We start from the raw sequence: 14,712 nt of genomic DNA, 5'->3' as shown, positions 1-14,712 counted from the left end.
ACCACTTACACAGACGTTAATAAAATCCCTTCTGCTGCTGTTTATACATTAGATCAGATGTTTTAAAAGACAGCTGGTTTCCGCCTGGATGAAAGGTCAGCTAGGACCTAGTATTGCGACAGCTAGCGTTGCTTATATAAAGACTGAGCTACTTGTACTGTTACTGCTGTAGGGCTAGTCAGCTAGCATGCTGAAGCAAACGGGTTTTTCTGGCTCCGTTAGCAGGAAACGTAGCAAGCAATTTACCGGTTAGCAAGGTAGCACCAGCTCGACAAGTAGCGGAATTTACCGGTTAGCAAGGTAGCACCAGCTCGACAAGTAGCGGAACGTCCCTTCCTCTCAAAGGAAAACTGTAAGTTATTTTGCGAGTAGTTTGCGGGAGATACGGGACATTAATGTGTGCTAAAATAGACGGTAAATCACTTCAGCTAACGTAGCCAGCTAACTAAAACTAGAGACTAAACTCTAGCATTATTCTTCTAATCCTTCTGTAAAACTAGGTGAAGTCTAGTGAGGCCTGCACAGTGCATTTCCACATCAGGCATGTCCTAATATGTTAAAATATGTAATGTTATTAATGTTAATCTCATGCTCCTCTGGTCTAACCAGTGTGCTGATGTTGGCAAATCAATAGCCTTTATAGTCAATATACTTTCTGCACTTTCTCATGACCGTTGATACCAACTTATTCAACCTGTTGGATAGGTAATATGTACTAAAATGTTATATATATATATCTGCCAATTTACCTTAAAAGTTTGTGTTATGGTGCTCTTGTACAGCTTCTATTTTTACTTCTATTCTTATTTTAGTACTAGATACTTTTTCAAATTTTTTTTCTAATGCCCTTAACTCTTGAAATAAAGTAGTTTATGTAAAGGAACTGGCTTGACTTCACTGGTGTCCTTCTCTCCTCTTCTCAGCTTGACTAGCATGGCTTCCACTCCTCCACACAATTTCTCCTGGGTCGATCCAGACAAGCTGGCCGGACTGGCGCTACCCAGGATGACATCTGAATACCAGTACCTGCTGGACAACGGTATCAAACACCTGGTGTGCCTGTGCGAGAGAAAACCACCTTGCTATGACTCGTGCCCAGAGTTACAGCTGCACCACATCAAGATAGTGGACTTCACTCCTCCTTCGCCAAGTCAGATTGATAGATTCCTCTCTATCGTGGAAGAGGCCAACTCCAAGGGAGAGGTAAGCTATAGATACTGGATAGACCGTGCTTTATGGATGCTAATGGTGATAAAGTACTTTCAGGACTCTCACAAGCCACAAGTACTGAAGTCTTGTTTGGAGTGTCTGATTATTACCCATTTTTATTACCCATTAGTCTGCCGATTATTATATCAATTAAAAGATTCATCATTTGTTCTATAAAATGTCTGAAAATAGTAAAAAAAATCTGTAAAATCCAAGATGATGTCCTCAAATTGGTTGCTTTGTCTGAGTAAAAGTCTAAAACCCAAACATATTCACTTTAACATCACAAAAGACAAAGAAACTAAATGCAAATTCGTGTCTCATAGCAGTAACACAGGATGGGTGTGGTGTGTTACAGGTGAGTGAACTAAATAAACCTTGTATTGTTCCCTTCAGGGTGTGGGAGTTCACTGCATGCACGGCCACGGGAGAACAGGGACCATGCTGGCCTGCTACCTGGTGAAGACCAGAAAGATATCCGGGATCGACGCCATCAATGAGATCCGAAATCTGCGGAAAGGCTCCATCGAAACTCACGAACAAGAGAAAGCTGTGGTGCATTTTTATCAGCGCACAAAGTAGCTTTTACAGCAGGAATAAAGTCACACTGCTACTTCTGCTAAGGAGCGGAAGGAGCAGTGTTTACTTTTTACAATTAATAAGCATGAAATAAGTGGAAGAAGTGCCTCAACTTTATTGCTAAATGAACAATTTATTATCTATGAATAGAAAAATACAAGAATTTAATGAATGTTTAAAGAGGTGATTAAAAAAAACTGAATGTTCTGGAAAACAATACTGAACAACTATTGACATCACGCACCGGATGCCTTTGGGACGCATCTACTGTAAATACATCATCACACTGTCTTTTCACATGGTACTACTGTATACTGTCATTTTGCTTAGCAAATAATTACTTTTGTTTCTATAGACATGCGCCTCCTCTGAGGCATCTGTTTACAAATCTTGAACCTTCTCTTATGCACTGGACGCCAGAGAAAAGAGACGCTGACGCTCCTTGAATGTGAGCTTTTCGGGAGCCGACGCCCTGCTGGTTTTCTCCTCCTGGTTTCTGTGAATGAACGATGCTATTAGATGATATTAGGTGATATCAGCACGAATACTTGTGTGGTTTTAAGGGGGAATCACTTCCGGGGACACAAACGGTAGCCTGTGCCATTTAAAAATGTATTTACAGAGTAAGTAAGTAAAACTGTTATTCTACTCAGGGACCTCTTTCAAATGCTTTTTTTTTTTTGTAAGAATTAAATTGCAATAATTTAACTATTTTAAAAATAGATGTAATTAAGACGCTTGCACAAGTCACTATAGATTAGATTTGATTGAATTTCAATGTTTTACACTTTAAACTCACTCTTTTGATGACATGTTGTTAAAGTCTTGACTCCGTCCACTCTGTCTTTGATCTGCCAAAAACATGGAAATGTTTCAATGTACAATAAAATAAGATGTCTGATGAGCACGAACTCTTATGAATAAATGAAACCGACAAACAATTACCTGTCTTTGCCTTTGTCTCTGCCGGCTTTTCAAACTCTTTCAATTCAGTGTTGACGTTCCCAGCAGAGCTTCTCTTGTTCTAAAGATGGGGAAAATGAATAAATACAGGTTATTGTGACCTTTTTAAATGTCAACTTTATCATTCAGATTCATCTATAGTTCACACAAGTATTCCATTGTTGATTAAAGCAAGACAATTAAAAACATTTGTTTAGACATTGTATTTTTTATATTATGTAAACTTATGTAATATGTTTCTCTTTAGTTTGGGAGAAACTTTACATTCAACACTTAATTTTAAGCAGACGTACACACATTTAGTGTTTCAAGAACAAGTGAACACATTTATATTTATTGGTAAAACACTACAATATGGTCCAAACGTGTAGTAATAATCTATAGCCCAAAGAGTGTTTGTAGGTGAGGTCATAATGTCCCATAATCATAATTATTAATATTTGTACTTTTTATCTGTTATATATCATTTATATGTGATCATGTACCATGTTTGTTGTACTCACTTTCCTTCAACCTACTGTAATTAGGGATTTCCTTCATTTCCCAGAATGCCTTTTGGTAACATAATTTCATTAGGATCTTGAAGAATTTAGTGAATATCTTTCCTTTAACTTACATCTGCGTGGGTCTTCACCTGTGCTCTGTTCTCCAGCTGCTGTATTGTCACCATCATGTCCAAATCCTCATCTTCCTCCTCATCCTCCTCATCATCTCCTCTCTGCTGAACCTCCTGCAGCCTCTTCTGAAACTGACACTCCAGGCTGAGCCTTCGGAGCCGGTCGCTCTCCTCCACCGTGCACCTCGCTTTGCCCTGGAGCTCCTGCACCTCCCGCTCCAGGAGCTCCACCGCACGGAGCCTCTGCTGCTTCTCCAGCGTCTCCTGGGCCTCCCTCCTCCACGGGTCGGACCGCTCCTGGGCTTCTTTCGGCTTCGTAGGACCCGCGCTCTGCTTCTGCTGAGTGGGGGGTTCTTGGAAGGAGACATGTTTTGTCGGAGTGATGCTCACCTGGGGTTTTGCAGCCTGACCCATGTGAGTGGTGGACCTCTGCTGCTGTAAGGAGAGCGAGGGATGAGGCAGCTTCTTGATTGCAGTAATGGGACATGCGTAAATATGATCCGCTCTGTTTTTATATCCGTGTACTTTCAGGGTTTGGCTCATCCTCGCCGCCAGCAAAGATGAACTCTGGAAGGTGGTGAGAGGAGGACATGTGTGTGAGTTCCCCGCTCTGGTTACAGGGATGTCGATGCGTATGGGCTGGTTGGAAGGCGTCGGTGTTGGATGTTGCGAGAAAGGAGTTCTCCAGACCCCGGCGCCACTTGTGCGGCTGCCCTGCTGCTGTTTTGTAGGAGAACAATAATCTGAGAGGATGTCGTGACTAGAAACACTCGTGCGAATTGGGAAAGATGAGTAGTGGCTCATGGTTTGCTTTGCACGCTGCTCCTTCTGCTCCCACAAGTTCTGCCTTTTGTCCAGCAGGGGGCCTCCGCTGTCCACACACAAGTCCTCCTGGGACAGAGCTTGGCGCTAGAAGGATAAATATAGAGATTTTTGTACCATTTACTGTCTTGTATTGTGTGTATTTTGTTATTTTATGAACAATCAGCAGTGGAATAAGCTCCCACATCTATTATCTAAAACCCTAAAAGTACTTTGTTAAAGTACATAATACCAAACGGTACTACAAGTACTGTATAAAAAGTAAAAGTAATACTATTACAGTTAGTAAAGGTAGTTTAATCCTGTGTTTCAAAACCAAGGGGTCAGGCCCCTCCAAAGGGTCACAAGATAAATCTGAGGGGTCGTCAGATGATTAATGGGGCAGAAAAGAAGAGAAAACAAAGTTCTGCAACACAATTTAGTGTATTATTAAAATAAAAACATACTGAAAATTGTCTATTCGGTAAAACTGCTAGAATGGGAGAAGGGGCACTGCTTTTTATAAAAGGTCACAAGACAAACATGTTGGGAAGCACTGTATTAATCTTTAACAATGTATTGTATTTCCTAATCTTATCATGTTTTTTAGGCTCTTTAGTGAAGACTTACCATGAAGGTCCTCTTACTGGAGTACTGTCCATCTAAAGGCCTCATAGACACTTTCAATGTTTGCTGTGGTCGACTGGCTTCAGACACGTTCTTGTCCTGGGATTTAGGGGTCGGAAGTGTCAAGTATTCCCTGTGAAGTGTCTGAATACGGACATAAAAAAGGTCATTTTGTCACACAAATTCAGTTAAAACAATGATTTCTTGTTTGAATATTTACCCCAATTTGTTTTTATAGTGACTGAATGTTTAACAAATGTTATAATGAATTAAACGGAGAAATCTAGAATAATCTCACATCAGCACAGAGGTTGACACTGGAGACAGCAGCCATGTTGTTCGCTGTCACAACAGCTTCGACAGGTTCATCTCCATCCTCGGGGGGGAAACACGCTGAAATTAGGAGAAAATAAATACGCTGGAGTTGTTCTTATGACTCACCCTCAAGCATTAAGCATATTTCATATCAAGGTATTTACTTTATGAGCCCAGCAGTGATACGTGATGATAATAGAAGTGCACCCACTGTTCATGTTGGGGTTGGAGCGATACAGTTGTCTGTTTCTCTGCATTATCTGGTCTTTCGACCTTTTGCCGCCTCCATGGAGCCGTTCTGACGGACCAGGATCCACAACTCTGTACAGCATGAGCTCTTTACCGTTTGGCTTGTTGTGGCTCGTAACGCCTTGGGAAGCAAGAAAGGGCCTTAATCAAATCATGGATAGCAGAAGTGAAAAAAACAACCACCAACGATGGTTGAAGTTTTATGGTGTTTTCACCTGTTGTCCTCTCTGATGCCGGTTCAGTCAGCAGAGCTCCCAGGCCGTGGTAGCTCGCTCCAAACTTTGCAACCTGTAAGGTCACAACGGGGCCGGTTTGCATCATGATCGCTGCTGCCCTAAATCAATATAAGAATTATGTTGTATTATATATATATTATATATAAGACTGTATACCCTTTCATACTTTTTATTAGATTATCTGGGTCTTGATCTGAGAGTAAAACACATAACTCTTTCATGTTGATTGAGTTTTGAAAGAAAGGATTACGCCTCTATCACTTGGCTATTTGAAAACTGCTCCATGGGGGAAAAATACTTGGTATTTGTTCAGTATTTGGACATCAGTATTTTGTTCAACCAAATACACAGTTGTGTATTTTATCACTTTTATTTCATGAGAAAAACAAGAAAAGTCTACAGCAGCCATGCTAGCCGCTCTGTGAGGGTGTATTTAGCATGTTTACCATCTTAGTTTAACATGCTAACACATGCTAAACATGTGCATTAAACACGGTACAGCTGAGGTCGTTGGGCATGTTACTTTTGCATATATTTGCTCATAAAGCAAAGTATTGCACACGTTAAAATTTTGACCTGATGATGGCGCCAGATGAAAAGTCCTCACCAACATTATTACAATTCATCCTGAGGAGAGCATGAATGTCTGTGACAAATCTCATGGCAATCCATCCAAACGTTGGTGAGACTTTTCACACAGAACCAGTAGAGGAAAAGTTGTGAAAGTTATTACGAATCATCCTCTGGGGAAAATGAACGTGTGTCACAAAATGTCATGGCAATCCATTCAATAGTTGTTGAGATATTTCTGTCTGGACCAAAGTGGTGGAACGCCAGACTAACAGAACGATCACATGGCTAAACTTTAATGTAGTTGACCTTTCTTGGCTGAGGCCGACCACACTTTGACCATCCACGCTCAGCAGCTGGTCCCCAGCTGTTAACCTGCCATTCTGCACAAAGTAGAGATTTTGTCTATCAGTTCAATCAATCCTTGTATGATTCCATTAAATGATTCTGCACACTGCACATCTCAAGGTAATATGATAAACAAAATATGTTAGATCTCACCATCTCGGCTGGTCCTCCCTTGACAATGGATTTGATATAAATCCCAAGGTTTTCTTGCCCTGCTCCCTGTGACATAATAAGAGGGTTTTGGTGATAGAATATAGTTTTGATGTTTGTTTTGTTAATTTTATTTTTTGCAGAATCGAGGCACTCACCTTTGCAGCCACAATGCTGACCCCCATCCCACTGTTCAGAGGTTTGTTCAGTGTGATAGTCACAATGTCTGGCTCTCTGTGTGCTGCCTATTGAGGAAAATACAAATAAATTACATTTATCCTCCATAAATGCTTGATTTTATGTTCAAATTAAATTCTACGATTTTCTTACCAAACATGTGCTCTCTGCAGAGGAAGTTGGTTCACTGAAGTACACGGTCCAGTCACCTTTAGAGTTTGGCTGGGATGTCAGAGAGCAGAGTCCTGGAAGAGAAAGAAGCTATTTTAAGCGTGTTTATCTTAGATACACGACATTCCTGGTATTCTACAATATTTTCAACATTTTGCAAATATGACAGACTATTCAGAATTCCAAACCTTTACGGCAAATTGGCTCCAAGAATTCCCTAAACCCCAGCGGGATTCCTCTCACAGTGTCACAGGAGTATCCTCCCTCCGGCAGCAGGAAAGGCAGATGTAGGTCGAGGCTCTCTTCCAGCTGGACGTCCCGTCCTTCGCTCCGAATCAGGTTATCTGCTGAGGCCTTCGCAGCCGTCACTACGGCATCGATCAAATCCTGCAGCGAGGATGACAAGTGGCTCAGACAGCGGAAATATTTCAGGAAAAGGTCGTTCTAGTGTATAGATTGGCATTTGTCATTCTGTGACAAGGCTTCAGGGAAGCAACATCCAATCTGCCTGCTGTGACCCTGAGCAGAATACTGAAGACCTTCCTGCAGAGGATGCTAACCTCCCTGGAGAGGTAGAAAAGTACAACATTAAAGTAATCTTGCACTAATATTGTCCCTAATATTGCAGTGGTAGGCTACCAGTTGAAGAGAACATTTCAGTATTAATGTTGTGTAGTGCAGTCAGAGTCTGGTGAAAAGCACAAAGACTTTCTCTCAAGGACTGTACTAGTAAAGCTTTCAGGTACTTTTACTGTGCTTGCCTAGTTTCACTTGTGATACTTTACACTCCTACTTCAGTACAATTACTTTTCATTAATTCACTTTACTCAGCTATTAATGTTAAGATTTAACATACAAAACTTATAATCATTTGATAGAATATAAAGCTTTGTTACTGCTGAGAATAACCAACAGTATAATGTAGCCAAAAGCTCCACCACTAAATCTTATTAAAGTCCTATTTACATAGAAATTAATCTGCTTATATCCAATAATATATAATAATAATACTGACATTCTTCTGCATATTAAGTACTTTTGCTTTTGATACTATTATTTTCTGATACTTAAAATAAAATGTGTGTAAAATGTGTGTGTAAAATGAGTATTTCTAGAGACTTGCTAGGAGCCTAAACTCGCAGCTAGTTTATCTTTATTTACGTCGACCTAGCCCCGCCCACCACAAAAGAGGAGTCTGGAGTTTCCTGTCCTGATGTCGACAACACGTGACTCCCGTTTTACTTCACAAAGCTAAGTATGTGCAACTTGTTAGTTCGTCTTTTGGTTGATAATGTAGTTTCTGTTGCACCCACCTTGCTGGCTGCTTCATGCTTTTATGCTAAAGTCACTATTTGCACCTAGTATTTGCATTGGTATCACATGTGAATCAATTTCTTGTCGTGGCTGAGCTTATTTTTGTTTGTTTAACACAAACCAAAAGAGTCTTTTTATCCATGCTATAACATTAGCTTAATTATCTTTAGCATGAGCAGGGTTAACACTGTTCTGAAGGTATTACTCAGATTCCTAGAGACTCGTCCAATTAAGGTAGTTGTTAAGTGCATACAAATAGTTTTAATTTTGGATTGTATTTATTTGTATATTTCCCAAGTTGCAACTCTTTTCTGGTAGCTGGAAATTGATTGGCTATCTCTCCTTGCTTGTTTTGTACAACTCAAAATACAAATGCATTGTTGTTGTTGTAGTAGTTTCGGATGGTAAACCCAGGCTCTACTAGAGGGCAGTATTGTATGGCTGTGGTTTTGCACACAGTGCATTCACAAAATGATTTCCCTGTAATATTGGCTTAATGGGAAACTCAACATGTATTTTGTCACATAGAGTAGGTCGTCAAACACACACCTCATATCATGCAAAATATAATATTTCACTCAAAGGCAAAGGGTTTATGTGACAACTCAGTTTACTATTAGTCATCTATTATTCATGATCCTATTCATCATTGTCAATTATTCATATTATTAAATCCATACTGCCGAGCTCCTGTTCTGTGGTTGAGGCTGTTGCTGCTTCAATGCAAACCTTAATCCTATATGCTCTGATTAATAGTAGTACTTACATTTCGACAGGCTATTTGTCAGACAGGATTTTACCCCAAAAAGCAGCGCCACAGTCGTAGTTTCAAGCACAGCGGAGGAGTGGAAGAACGGATGAAAAGCACTCACAGCTGGAATGCGAGGTTCACTGGTTGCATAGAGGTAGCCGGATAGCAACGTCTGCAGCTGCAGTGAGTTCATCTTGAAACAGGTATTCTGGACGGCCTTCGCGTCTTGCATCGAGTACTTGTTCATGGTCAGGAGCATGGTTGCCTAGAAACAGCCAGGCAATGCTATTTTAACAGCTCGTGCTGACTGAAATATGTGCACTGATACATAAATAAAAGCCGAGATGAAAACCGCAAACCATAAACAAGATCAGAAATATATTATCTTACAAAGAAGCTCACAATATGCATATAGTAAAAAAGGTAATTTGATTCAGTTTTGAGGCAGAAACTTCCAGCAAATTGGTGGTAGAAGACACTAGTTCCATATTTCATAAAAGCCCATTCTTAGCTTTTTTGTTTTTTATTTGGACATGTAGTGCAGGGAGGGACTGACCTGGATGACGTGTCCGAGGTGGCAGTCCGCAGCCAGCTCCAGGCCCTGCCTCTCCGCCCAGGCTTCGATGGCCATGAGCCTCTGGCGGAGAGCGGCTCCCCAGTAGTGGGAGCGCAGGCCTGGAGTGTTGGCCTCTGGGGTCATGAGCTGGTTGAAGAGCCAGACACTGATGAAATGGAAGAGTTGGGAGAAGAGCTGAATGGTGAGGGCAGGGTTGACCCGACAGCGGCGCAGAAGAGACATGGTGTTCATCAAGGTGTTCAGCACCATCTCTGCAACAGGCAAGACAAAACGTTTACAGTGTGTGAACAGGGAGGCAACATCGGCTCTTCCAAGAGTCTTAGATTAAGTGGTGGACTCAGTCAGATAATTATTACTGTATAAATAAAGAAACGTTTACCTATACCAGCTGGCAGTGCGCCATGTTGCTCAGGATCAATCAAAAAAGTTGGCAAGTGCTTCCTCAACTCATTCTGAAGACACTGTAGCAGGCAACTTAGGGGAATAAAACACACACAAACAAAAACTTTAAACTGTAGATTTACGGCCGGATGCCTTTAGCCAAAAAGCTGCATATTTCTATTAATTGTATTTGTTAATAGTTTGGCGTTTATGTACTGCAAGCTCTGTTCTGTTGTTGCATATCTTATACACACATATCTGATATATATGAATTATCGGATAATAAAATGTCCACAGACAATATTTACAGACATAGTAGGAAGAAGAAATGCATGTGGACGTAACACCGTGTTGAAGTAGTTCCTGTGTCTGTATGGTTGGGATTTGGGAGCTCAGGGTTGCTATTGCAGTGGATAAGAACCTATTTTAAAGGGGTTTGTTTTGGTGGCTAAAGATTTGTAGTGTTTCTAAGAGGTCAAAGACTTTGACTGGGTAGGTAGCCTGGTCAGCAGGCTAAACATGTGATTTTCAACTGCACTTTTGATGACGTGTTTATCGTGCGATGGCTCTGTTTGGATTCACAATCTCTGAATCTCTATGGGCAGGTCTTGTCGTCTGTACCTGTAAGCTTTGTGCACCAGGCGGGACAGATCCAGCTGACTTTGCCGCGTTAGCGAGCTGAGGTCTTTGTCGCGCTTGAGGAAGTTCAGCAACTCGGAGGAGTTGGCCATCCAGAAGGCGAGAGCACCGGCGATGGCCTGCTGCCTCTGCAGGGCAAATATAGCAGCAGTGTCACGTAAACTCACAGAGCAGAATGTTTGCTTTATAGATTATATATTTTATTTAATGTGTGCAATTGTAAGAAAAGTAAGAGGTTTCCTGTGCTTGCCTGGATGACCTTTGATGTCATGGCCACCATTTTGCTGGCAGTCGAAGTAAAACTGTGACCACAGAGGGACGTGCCTCGCCTGTGATGGCGTTGCAGCGCATAGCGTCCCACAGCATAGAGGATGTATGCAGGTGAGAGCTTGAAATGAACTGTGGAGCTGTTGGTGTAATTTATGACTGCAGATAGGAAGGGTTCCTCAGCTGAAATGTAAAAGACGCCAGCAGGGGGCAGGAGGACATTATGACAAGTATCAACACAACGCTGGAAGAAAAGCATTTTCTTGTTTCATACTCACAGATATCACAGAATTTAATTCCAAGTGGTAATCCAGGTTGATCGGACAAATCCGGATAAAGATTTTCTGTGTGCTTTCCTCCTGTGTTTTAGCAAACAGAAGTCATCAGCCACCCTGTTTGTATCATATAATATACAGTTCATATTGATTGGAAGTTAAATATACTGACTGAATGGGAAGTACATGGTCTTATTCATGGGACTGCACTGGTCATCATTTTTATTTTTCTACATTTTGCAGATTGCTTACCCGCGGCGGTTTGCCTCTGTTGCTTTTTGTTTTCTGTGCAGCTCTTTTTCTCCTCATGGTCAGACACACGAGTGCTGTTGTTGTTCAGTAGCTTTTCAGTTGACCTTGATATTTATTTGAAAAGAGTAGATTTTATTTTGACCGTCAGGCCGGCCTCAAGCAAACAGTCTGGAAAATAATAAAGTAATTGTGAACAGTGAACATTTTACCCATTCTCATCATCTGACATCTTGTCAGTTGCTTTAGTTTTGTTCTTCTCTTTCTTCTTCTCTTTTCTTGACAGTGTCCTCTTGAAGCTTTGGATCACGCCTCCCTTTTCCTTCTCGTGACAGTGTTCCTTTGTAGTTCAACACACATTAAATATATAATAACATAGATGTGAGATTATGTGAAGAGAGAGGGAAACTGCAGGCTTGAGTTAATGGTTTGAGTGGTACCTCCGAACTCTCCTTGTCTCTCTTCAGCACAAAACGTCCTTCTCTGTTGTCTGTGTTCCAGTTTAACTGTACAATCAAAGGTCTCTCGTCCAGATCCAGTTTACGTTCTTATTCAACATACAAAACAAAAAGCATATTCTTAAATCAACACCAAATTAAAGATGTGACTAACAATTCTTTTCTATATCAAGTCATCTTAAGAATACTTTTGATGTAGTTCAAAAGCCCCCAAATATTGAATTTGCTATCAAAGTTGTTGCTGATTTATTTTCTGATTGGTTGATTAATTCATTAAGTGTGTTGTCCCTTTCAACGATACACAGTACGAGTCGAGTGATTACCTTTATTGGCGTGGATCTCATACAGGGAATAAGTAGTAGTCAGCATTTTCATGTCAGGCCTGAACTTCTCTGACAGAGTTTCGACAGCCTGTTGAGTTGAAGAGTTGCTGCAGACACGCAGGCACTTAGTGGCCACATTTCCTCCAGCACCATCCTCAAAGTAGAAGCGCATCACTCCATGAAACTCCAAGTTCTGCCAGAAAACAGATTTAGTTTTTGACTGAGCCCAGTGTGTTTTCTGCTCCTTTCATTTCTCCCTCTCTCATAAAGTGTGTTTCTGAATAGGCTTTTACAATGAAAAGTCCAATCGTCCCTTTTTATAAAATACTGCTTTGGATTCGGGAATTTATTAATTAAGCTTTCAAGAAATCCCCTAAAAGACCTAAAACAGGAATGCAGATCAAAGTGGTAAAGAATATGTAAGTTGCACCAAACACACTTCAGTCAACACCATTAACTAATAGCTTCCTAGTATTCGAAGTAGTAGTATTTCTGTTACTACTCTCAGTTACATAACCTTAAATGCTGTCCACACAACTAACCACTAACCAATATTTTCCTTATCGTTTCATTATCGACTAATGGCTGCATCAGTAGATTTCTGTATTTACATGTAAGGATAGTGGTGGAGGTAGGGGGGGAACATAATGTCGCCCTGTAATTGACCCTTCATGCTGTGCAGAACTGCGGAGGACTTATTCAAATCATACACTATAGTGTACAACAACAAGGAGGCTCTGTGCTCCGCTCCAAGATAGCAAACTTTACTCCTTTCAACTTTGTTAAAGCATACCAGATCAACTTCTTACCTTTCACAATAAAAGCCCTAGACATATACACAGCATAACTATTTCCCCACACGGAAATTCACTCAGGGCTTTTTAAGTTTCTAAAACGAGTCACTAAAATAGCTAACAGTGGTTTAGGCTATACAACAATTTGCCTCAGACACTGCAGCCGGTATGAATAGTTTTGATGTAAAATATTCACAGGCGAGTATTTCATATTTTCGTGTTGTTAATTCGTCAAGACCCCGGTATGTGAAAGGCCTTCAAACCATATCTATAAAGGTAAACAGAGAATTTATGTGGCGTATGAACCCTGTCTGATGTCTGCAGGCAACTCACCTCATCAGGTCGACTTATTTCAAACAAGTCCAGTCTGTTGTTGTTCCAATGTCTGATGACTTCGGCTAATTTCTCCCGTTCGGCCTCCTCCGGCATTTTTCACCAATTAACCTCAAAGTTTCTACCCGACTGGCTGCTGTAGAGTTTCTCCAGAAAAAGACAGAGAGGAAGATCCTGTGACAGGGAAGTTTGTATCTGTCTTAGGTATTAGGACCCCACCCCTTCTTCAATTTATTCCCCATTAGTTATAAACTCATTGTACTGCGCAGTGAGGTCTCACACATAATTGCCTGCTTCATCCCCACATCCACATCCCCTCTCCAAGCCCCCCCCCCCCCACACCCCTCTTGCCTCATTTAACGGGTCAGTGGATCTCCGTTATGTGAGGCAAACAGTTTTCCTAATCATAATCCGTCCCAAATGATTCCCATCTCTATAGTCCACAACTAAATGTAATCTGTCATTTTCTTTTTAATCTTCATCATATCGTTTCCATGAGCAAAAAGTGCATGTTTTGATTTCTCAAGAGGTCTTACTTGCACAACTGCTGCTGCATGCTGACAGTGTCGCTGACACCATGAGAGATTTCCATCCTCCTTTTTCGCAGCAACACAGATATTTATGCTTGAGGTAATCCAACTTCTCATGCATACCAGTGATTTTCAACACAATTTATGGCTGCATGTCTTCCCATTCAGTGACTCCTATGAATGTAGGGCAGCTTTTGTTGGTTGCTGTGACGCTTTCTGGGTGAACATACAATGGAACAAAAGCCTGAACAAAACCAACCCTAGATATACAGTATACCATTTAAATATCTTAACAATCAAGGGTATTGTTGTCTGGATGTTGGAAAATGCAAAGACGCCTTTCAAGGCTACAGCCCATCCACATTATTCTTTTTATTTGCATTATGAAGTTGAAAGAACTCAGGGAGTGCTGTGTCAAAGTTACATAATCTTCCACATTTAGTTATAAAAGAAAAACAGTCGAGAAATCTTACAGAAGAAAGACAGTTTAGACATTTTAAAAACAGCATCTGAATCTGCATTAAATTGATTGATGGAGGATCAAGAATTTAAATTTAGCATGCTGCTGTAGCGCTACGTACTGTAGTGAACATCCTTGTGAAGTGTGCAGGGTTGCTCCGAGTTGATGTATGCATGTCATTTAAGTTTTGGAAACATGTGCATGGTGTGTTGTAGCAGTTGATGAGAAATAAAGAGAGAAGCTGCACCAGCTGTTGCTCTCCCTGGAGACTACTGGACATCGCTGTGGTAAAGTCAGCAGACACTCAGATCTCCGTGGTCAACTCAGCAGACACTTACATTTTAGTGCAC

At 41.0% G+C, this 14,712-nt stretch overlaps 2 protein-coding genes across 2 annotated transcripts; one reads left to right on the top strand and one right to left on the bottom strand.

The window, feature by feature from the left end:
* Positions 1 to 7: 7 nt before the first annotated feature.
* On the top strand, positions 8 to 2,692 carry dusp23b (dual specificity phosphatase 23b). Its single transcript, XM_076107903.1, has 3 exons — positions 8 to 352; positions 924 to 1,203; positions 1,606 to 2,692. The coding sequence occupies exons 2-3, from the start codon at positions 934 to 936 to the stop codon at positions 1,789 to 1,791; spliced, it is 456 nt and encodes a 151-aa protein (XP_075964018.1). The 5' UTR covers positions 8 to 352; positions 924 to 933; the 3' UTR covers positions 1,792 to 2,692.
* On the bottom strand, positions 2,191 to 13,468 carry afdnb (afadin, adherens junction formation factor b). Its single transcript, XM_076107902.1, has 24 exons — positions 13,373 to 13,468; positions 12,246 to 12,438; positions 11,905 to 12,011; positions 11,677 to 11,804; positions 11,468 to 11,571; positions 11,219 to 11,299; positions 10,924 to 11,123; positions 10,656 to 10,801; positions 10,033 to 10,127; positions 9,633 to 9,904; positions 9,198 to 9,341; positions 7,200 to 7,398; positions 6,994 to 7,085; positions 6,822 to 6,908; positions 6,667 to 6,732; positions 6,475 to 6,548; positions 5,575 to 5,693; positions 5,322 to 5,480; positions 5,094 to 5,188; positions 4,799 to 4,939; positions 3,368 to 4,276; positions 2,734 to 2,812; positions 2,588 to 2,639; positions 2,191 to 2,284 (listed from the first exon to the last, which is right to left on the bottom strand). The coding sequence occupies exons 1-24, from the start codon at positions 13,466 to 13,468 to the stop codon at positions 2,191 to 2,193; spliced, it is 3,732 nt and encodes a 1,243-aa protein (XP_075964017.1).
* Positions 13,469 to 14,712: the final 1,244 nt, after the last annotated feature.

The sequence above is a fragment of the Anarhichas minor genome, unplaced genomic scaffold (genome assembly GCF_050575085.1).
Source record: "Anarhichas minor isolate MPS153535 unplaced genomic scaffold, ASM5057508v1 ptg000040l, whole genome shotgun sequence".
NCBI lineage: Eukaryota > Metazoa > Chordata > Actinopteri > Perciformes > Anarhichadidae > Anarhichas > Anarhichas minor.
Note: the sequence above shows the minus strand (reverse complement) of the source record. Positions and strands in the feature narration are given on the sequence as shown.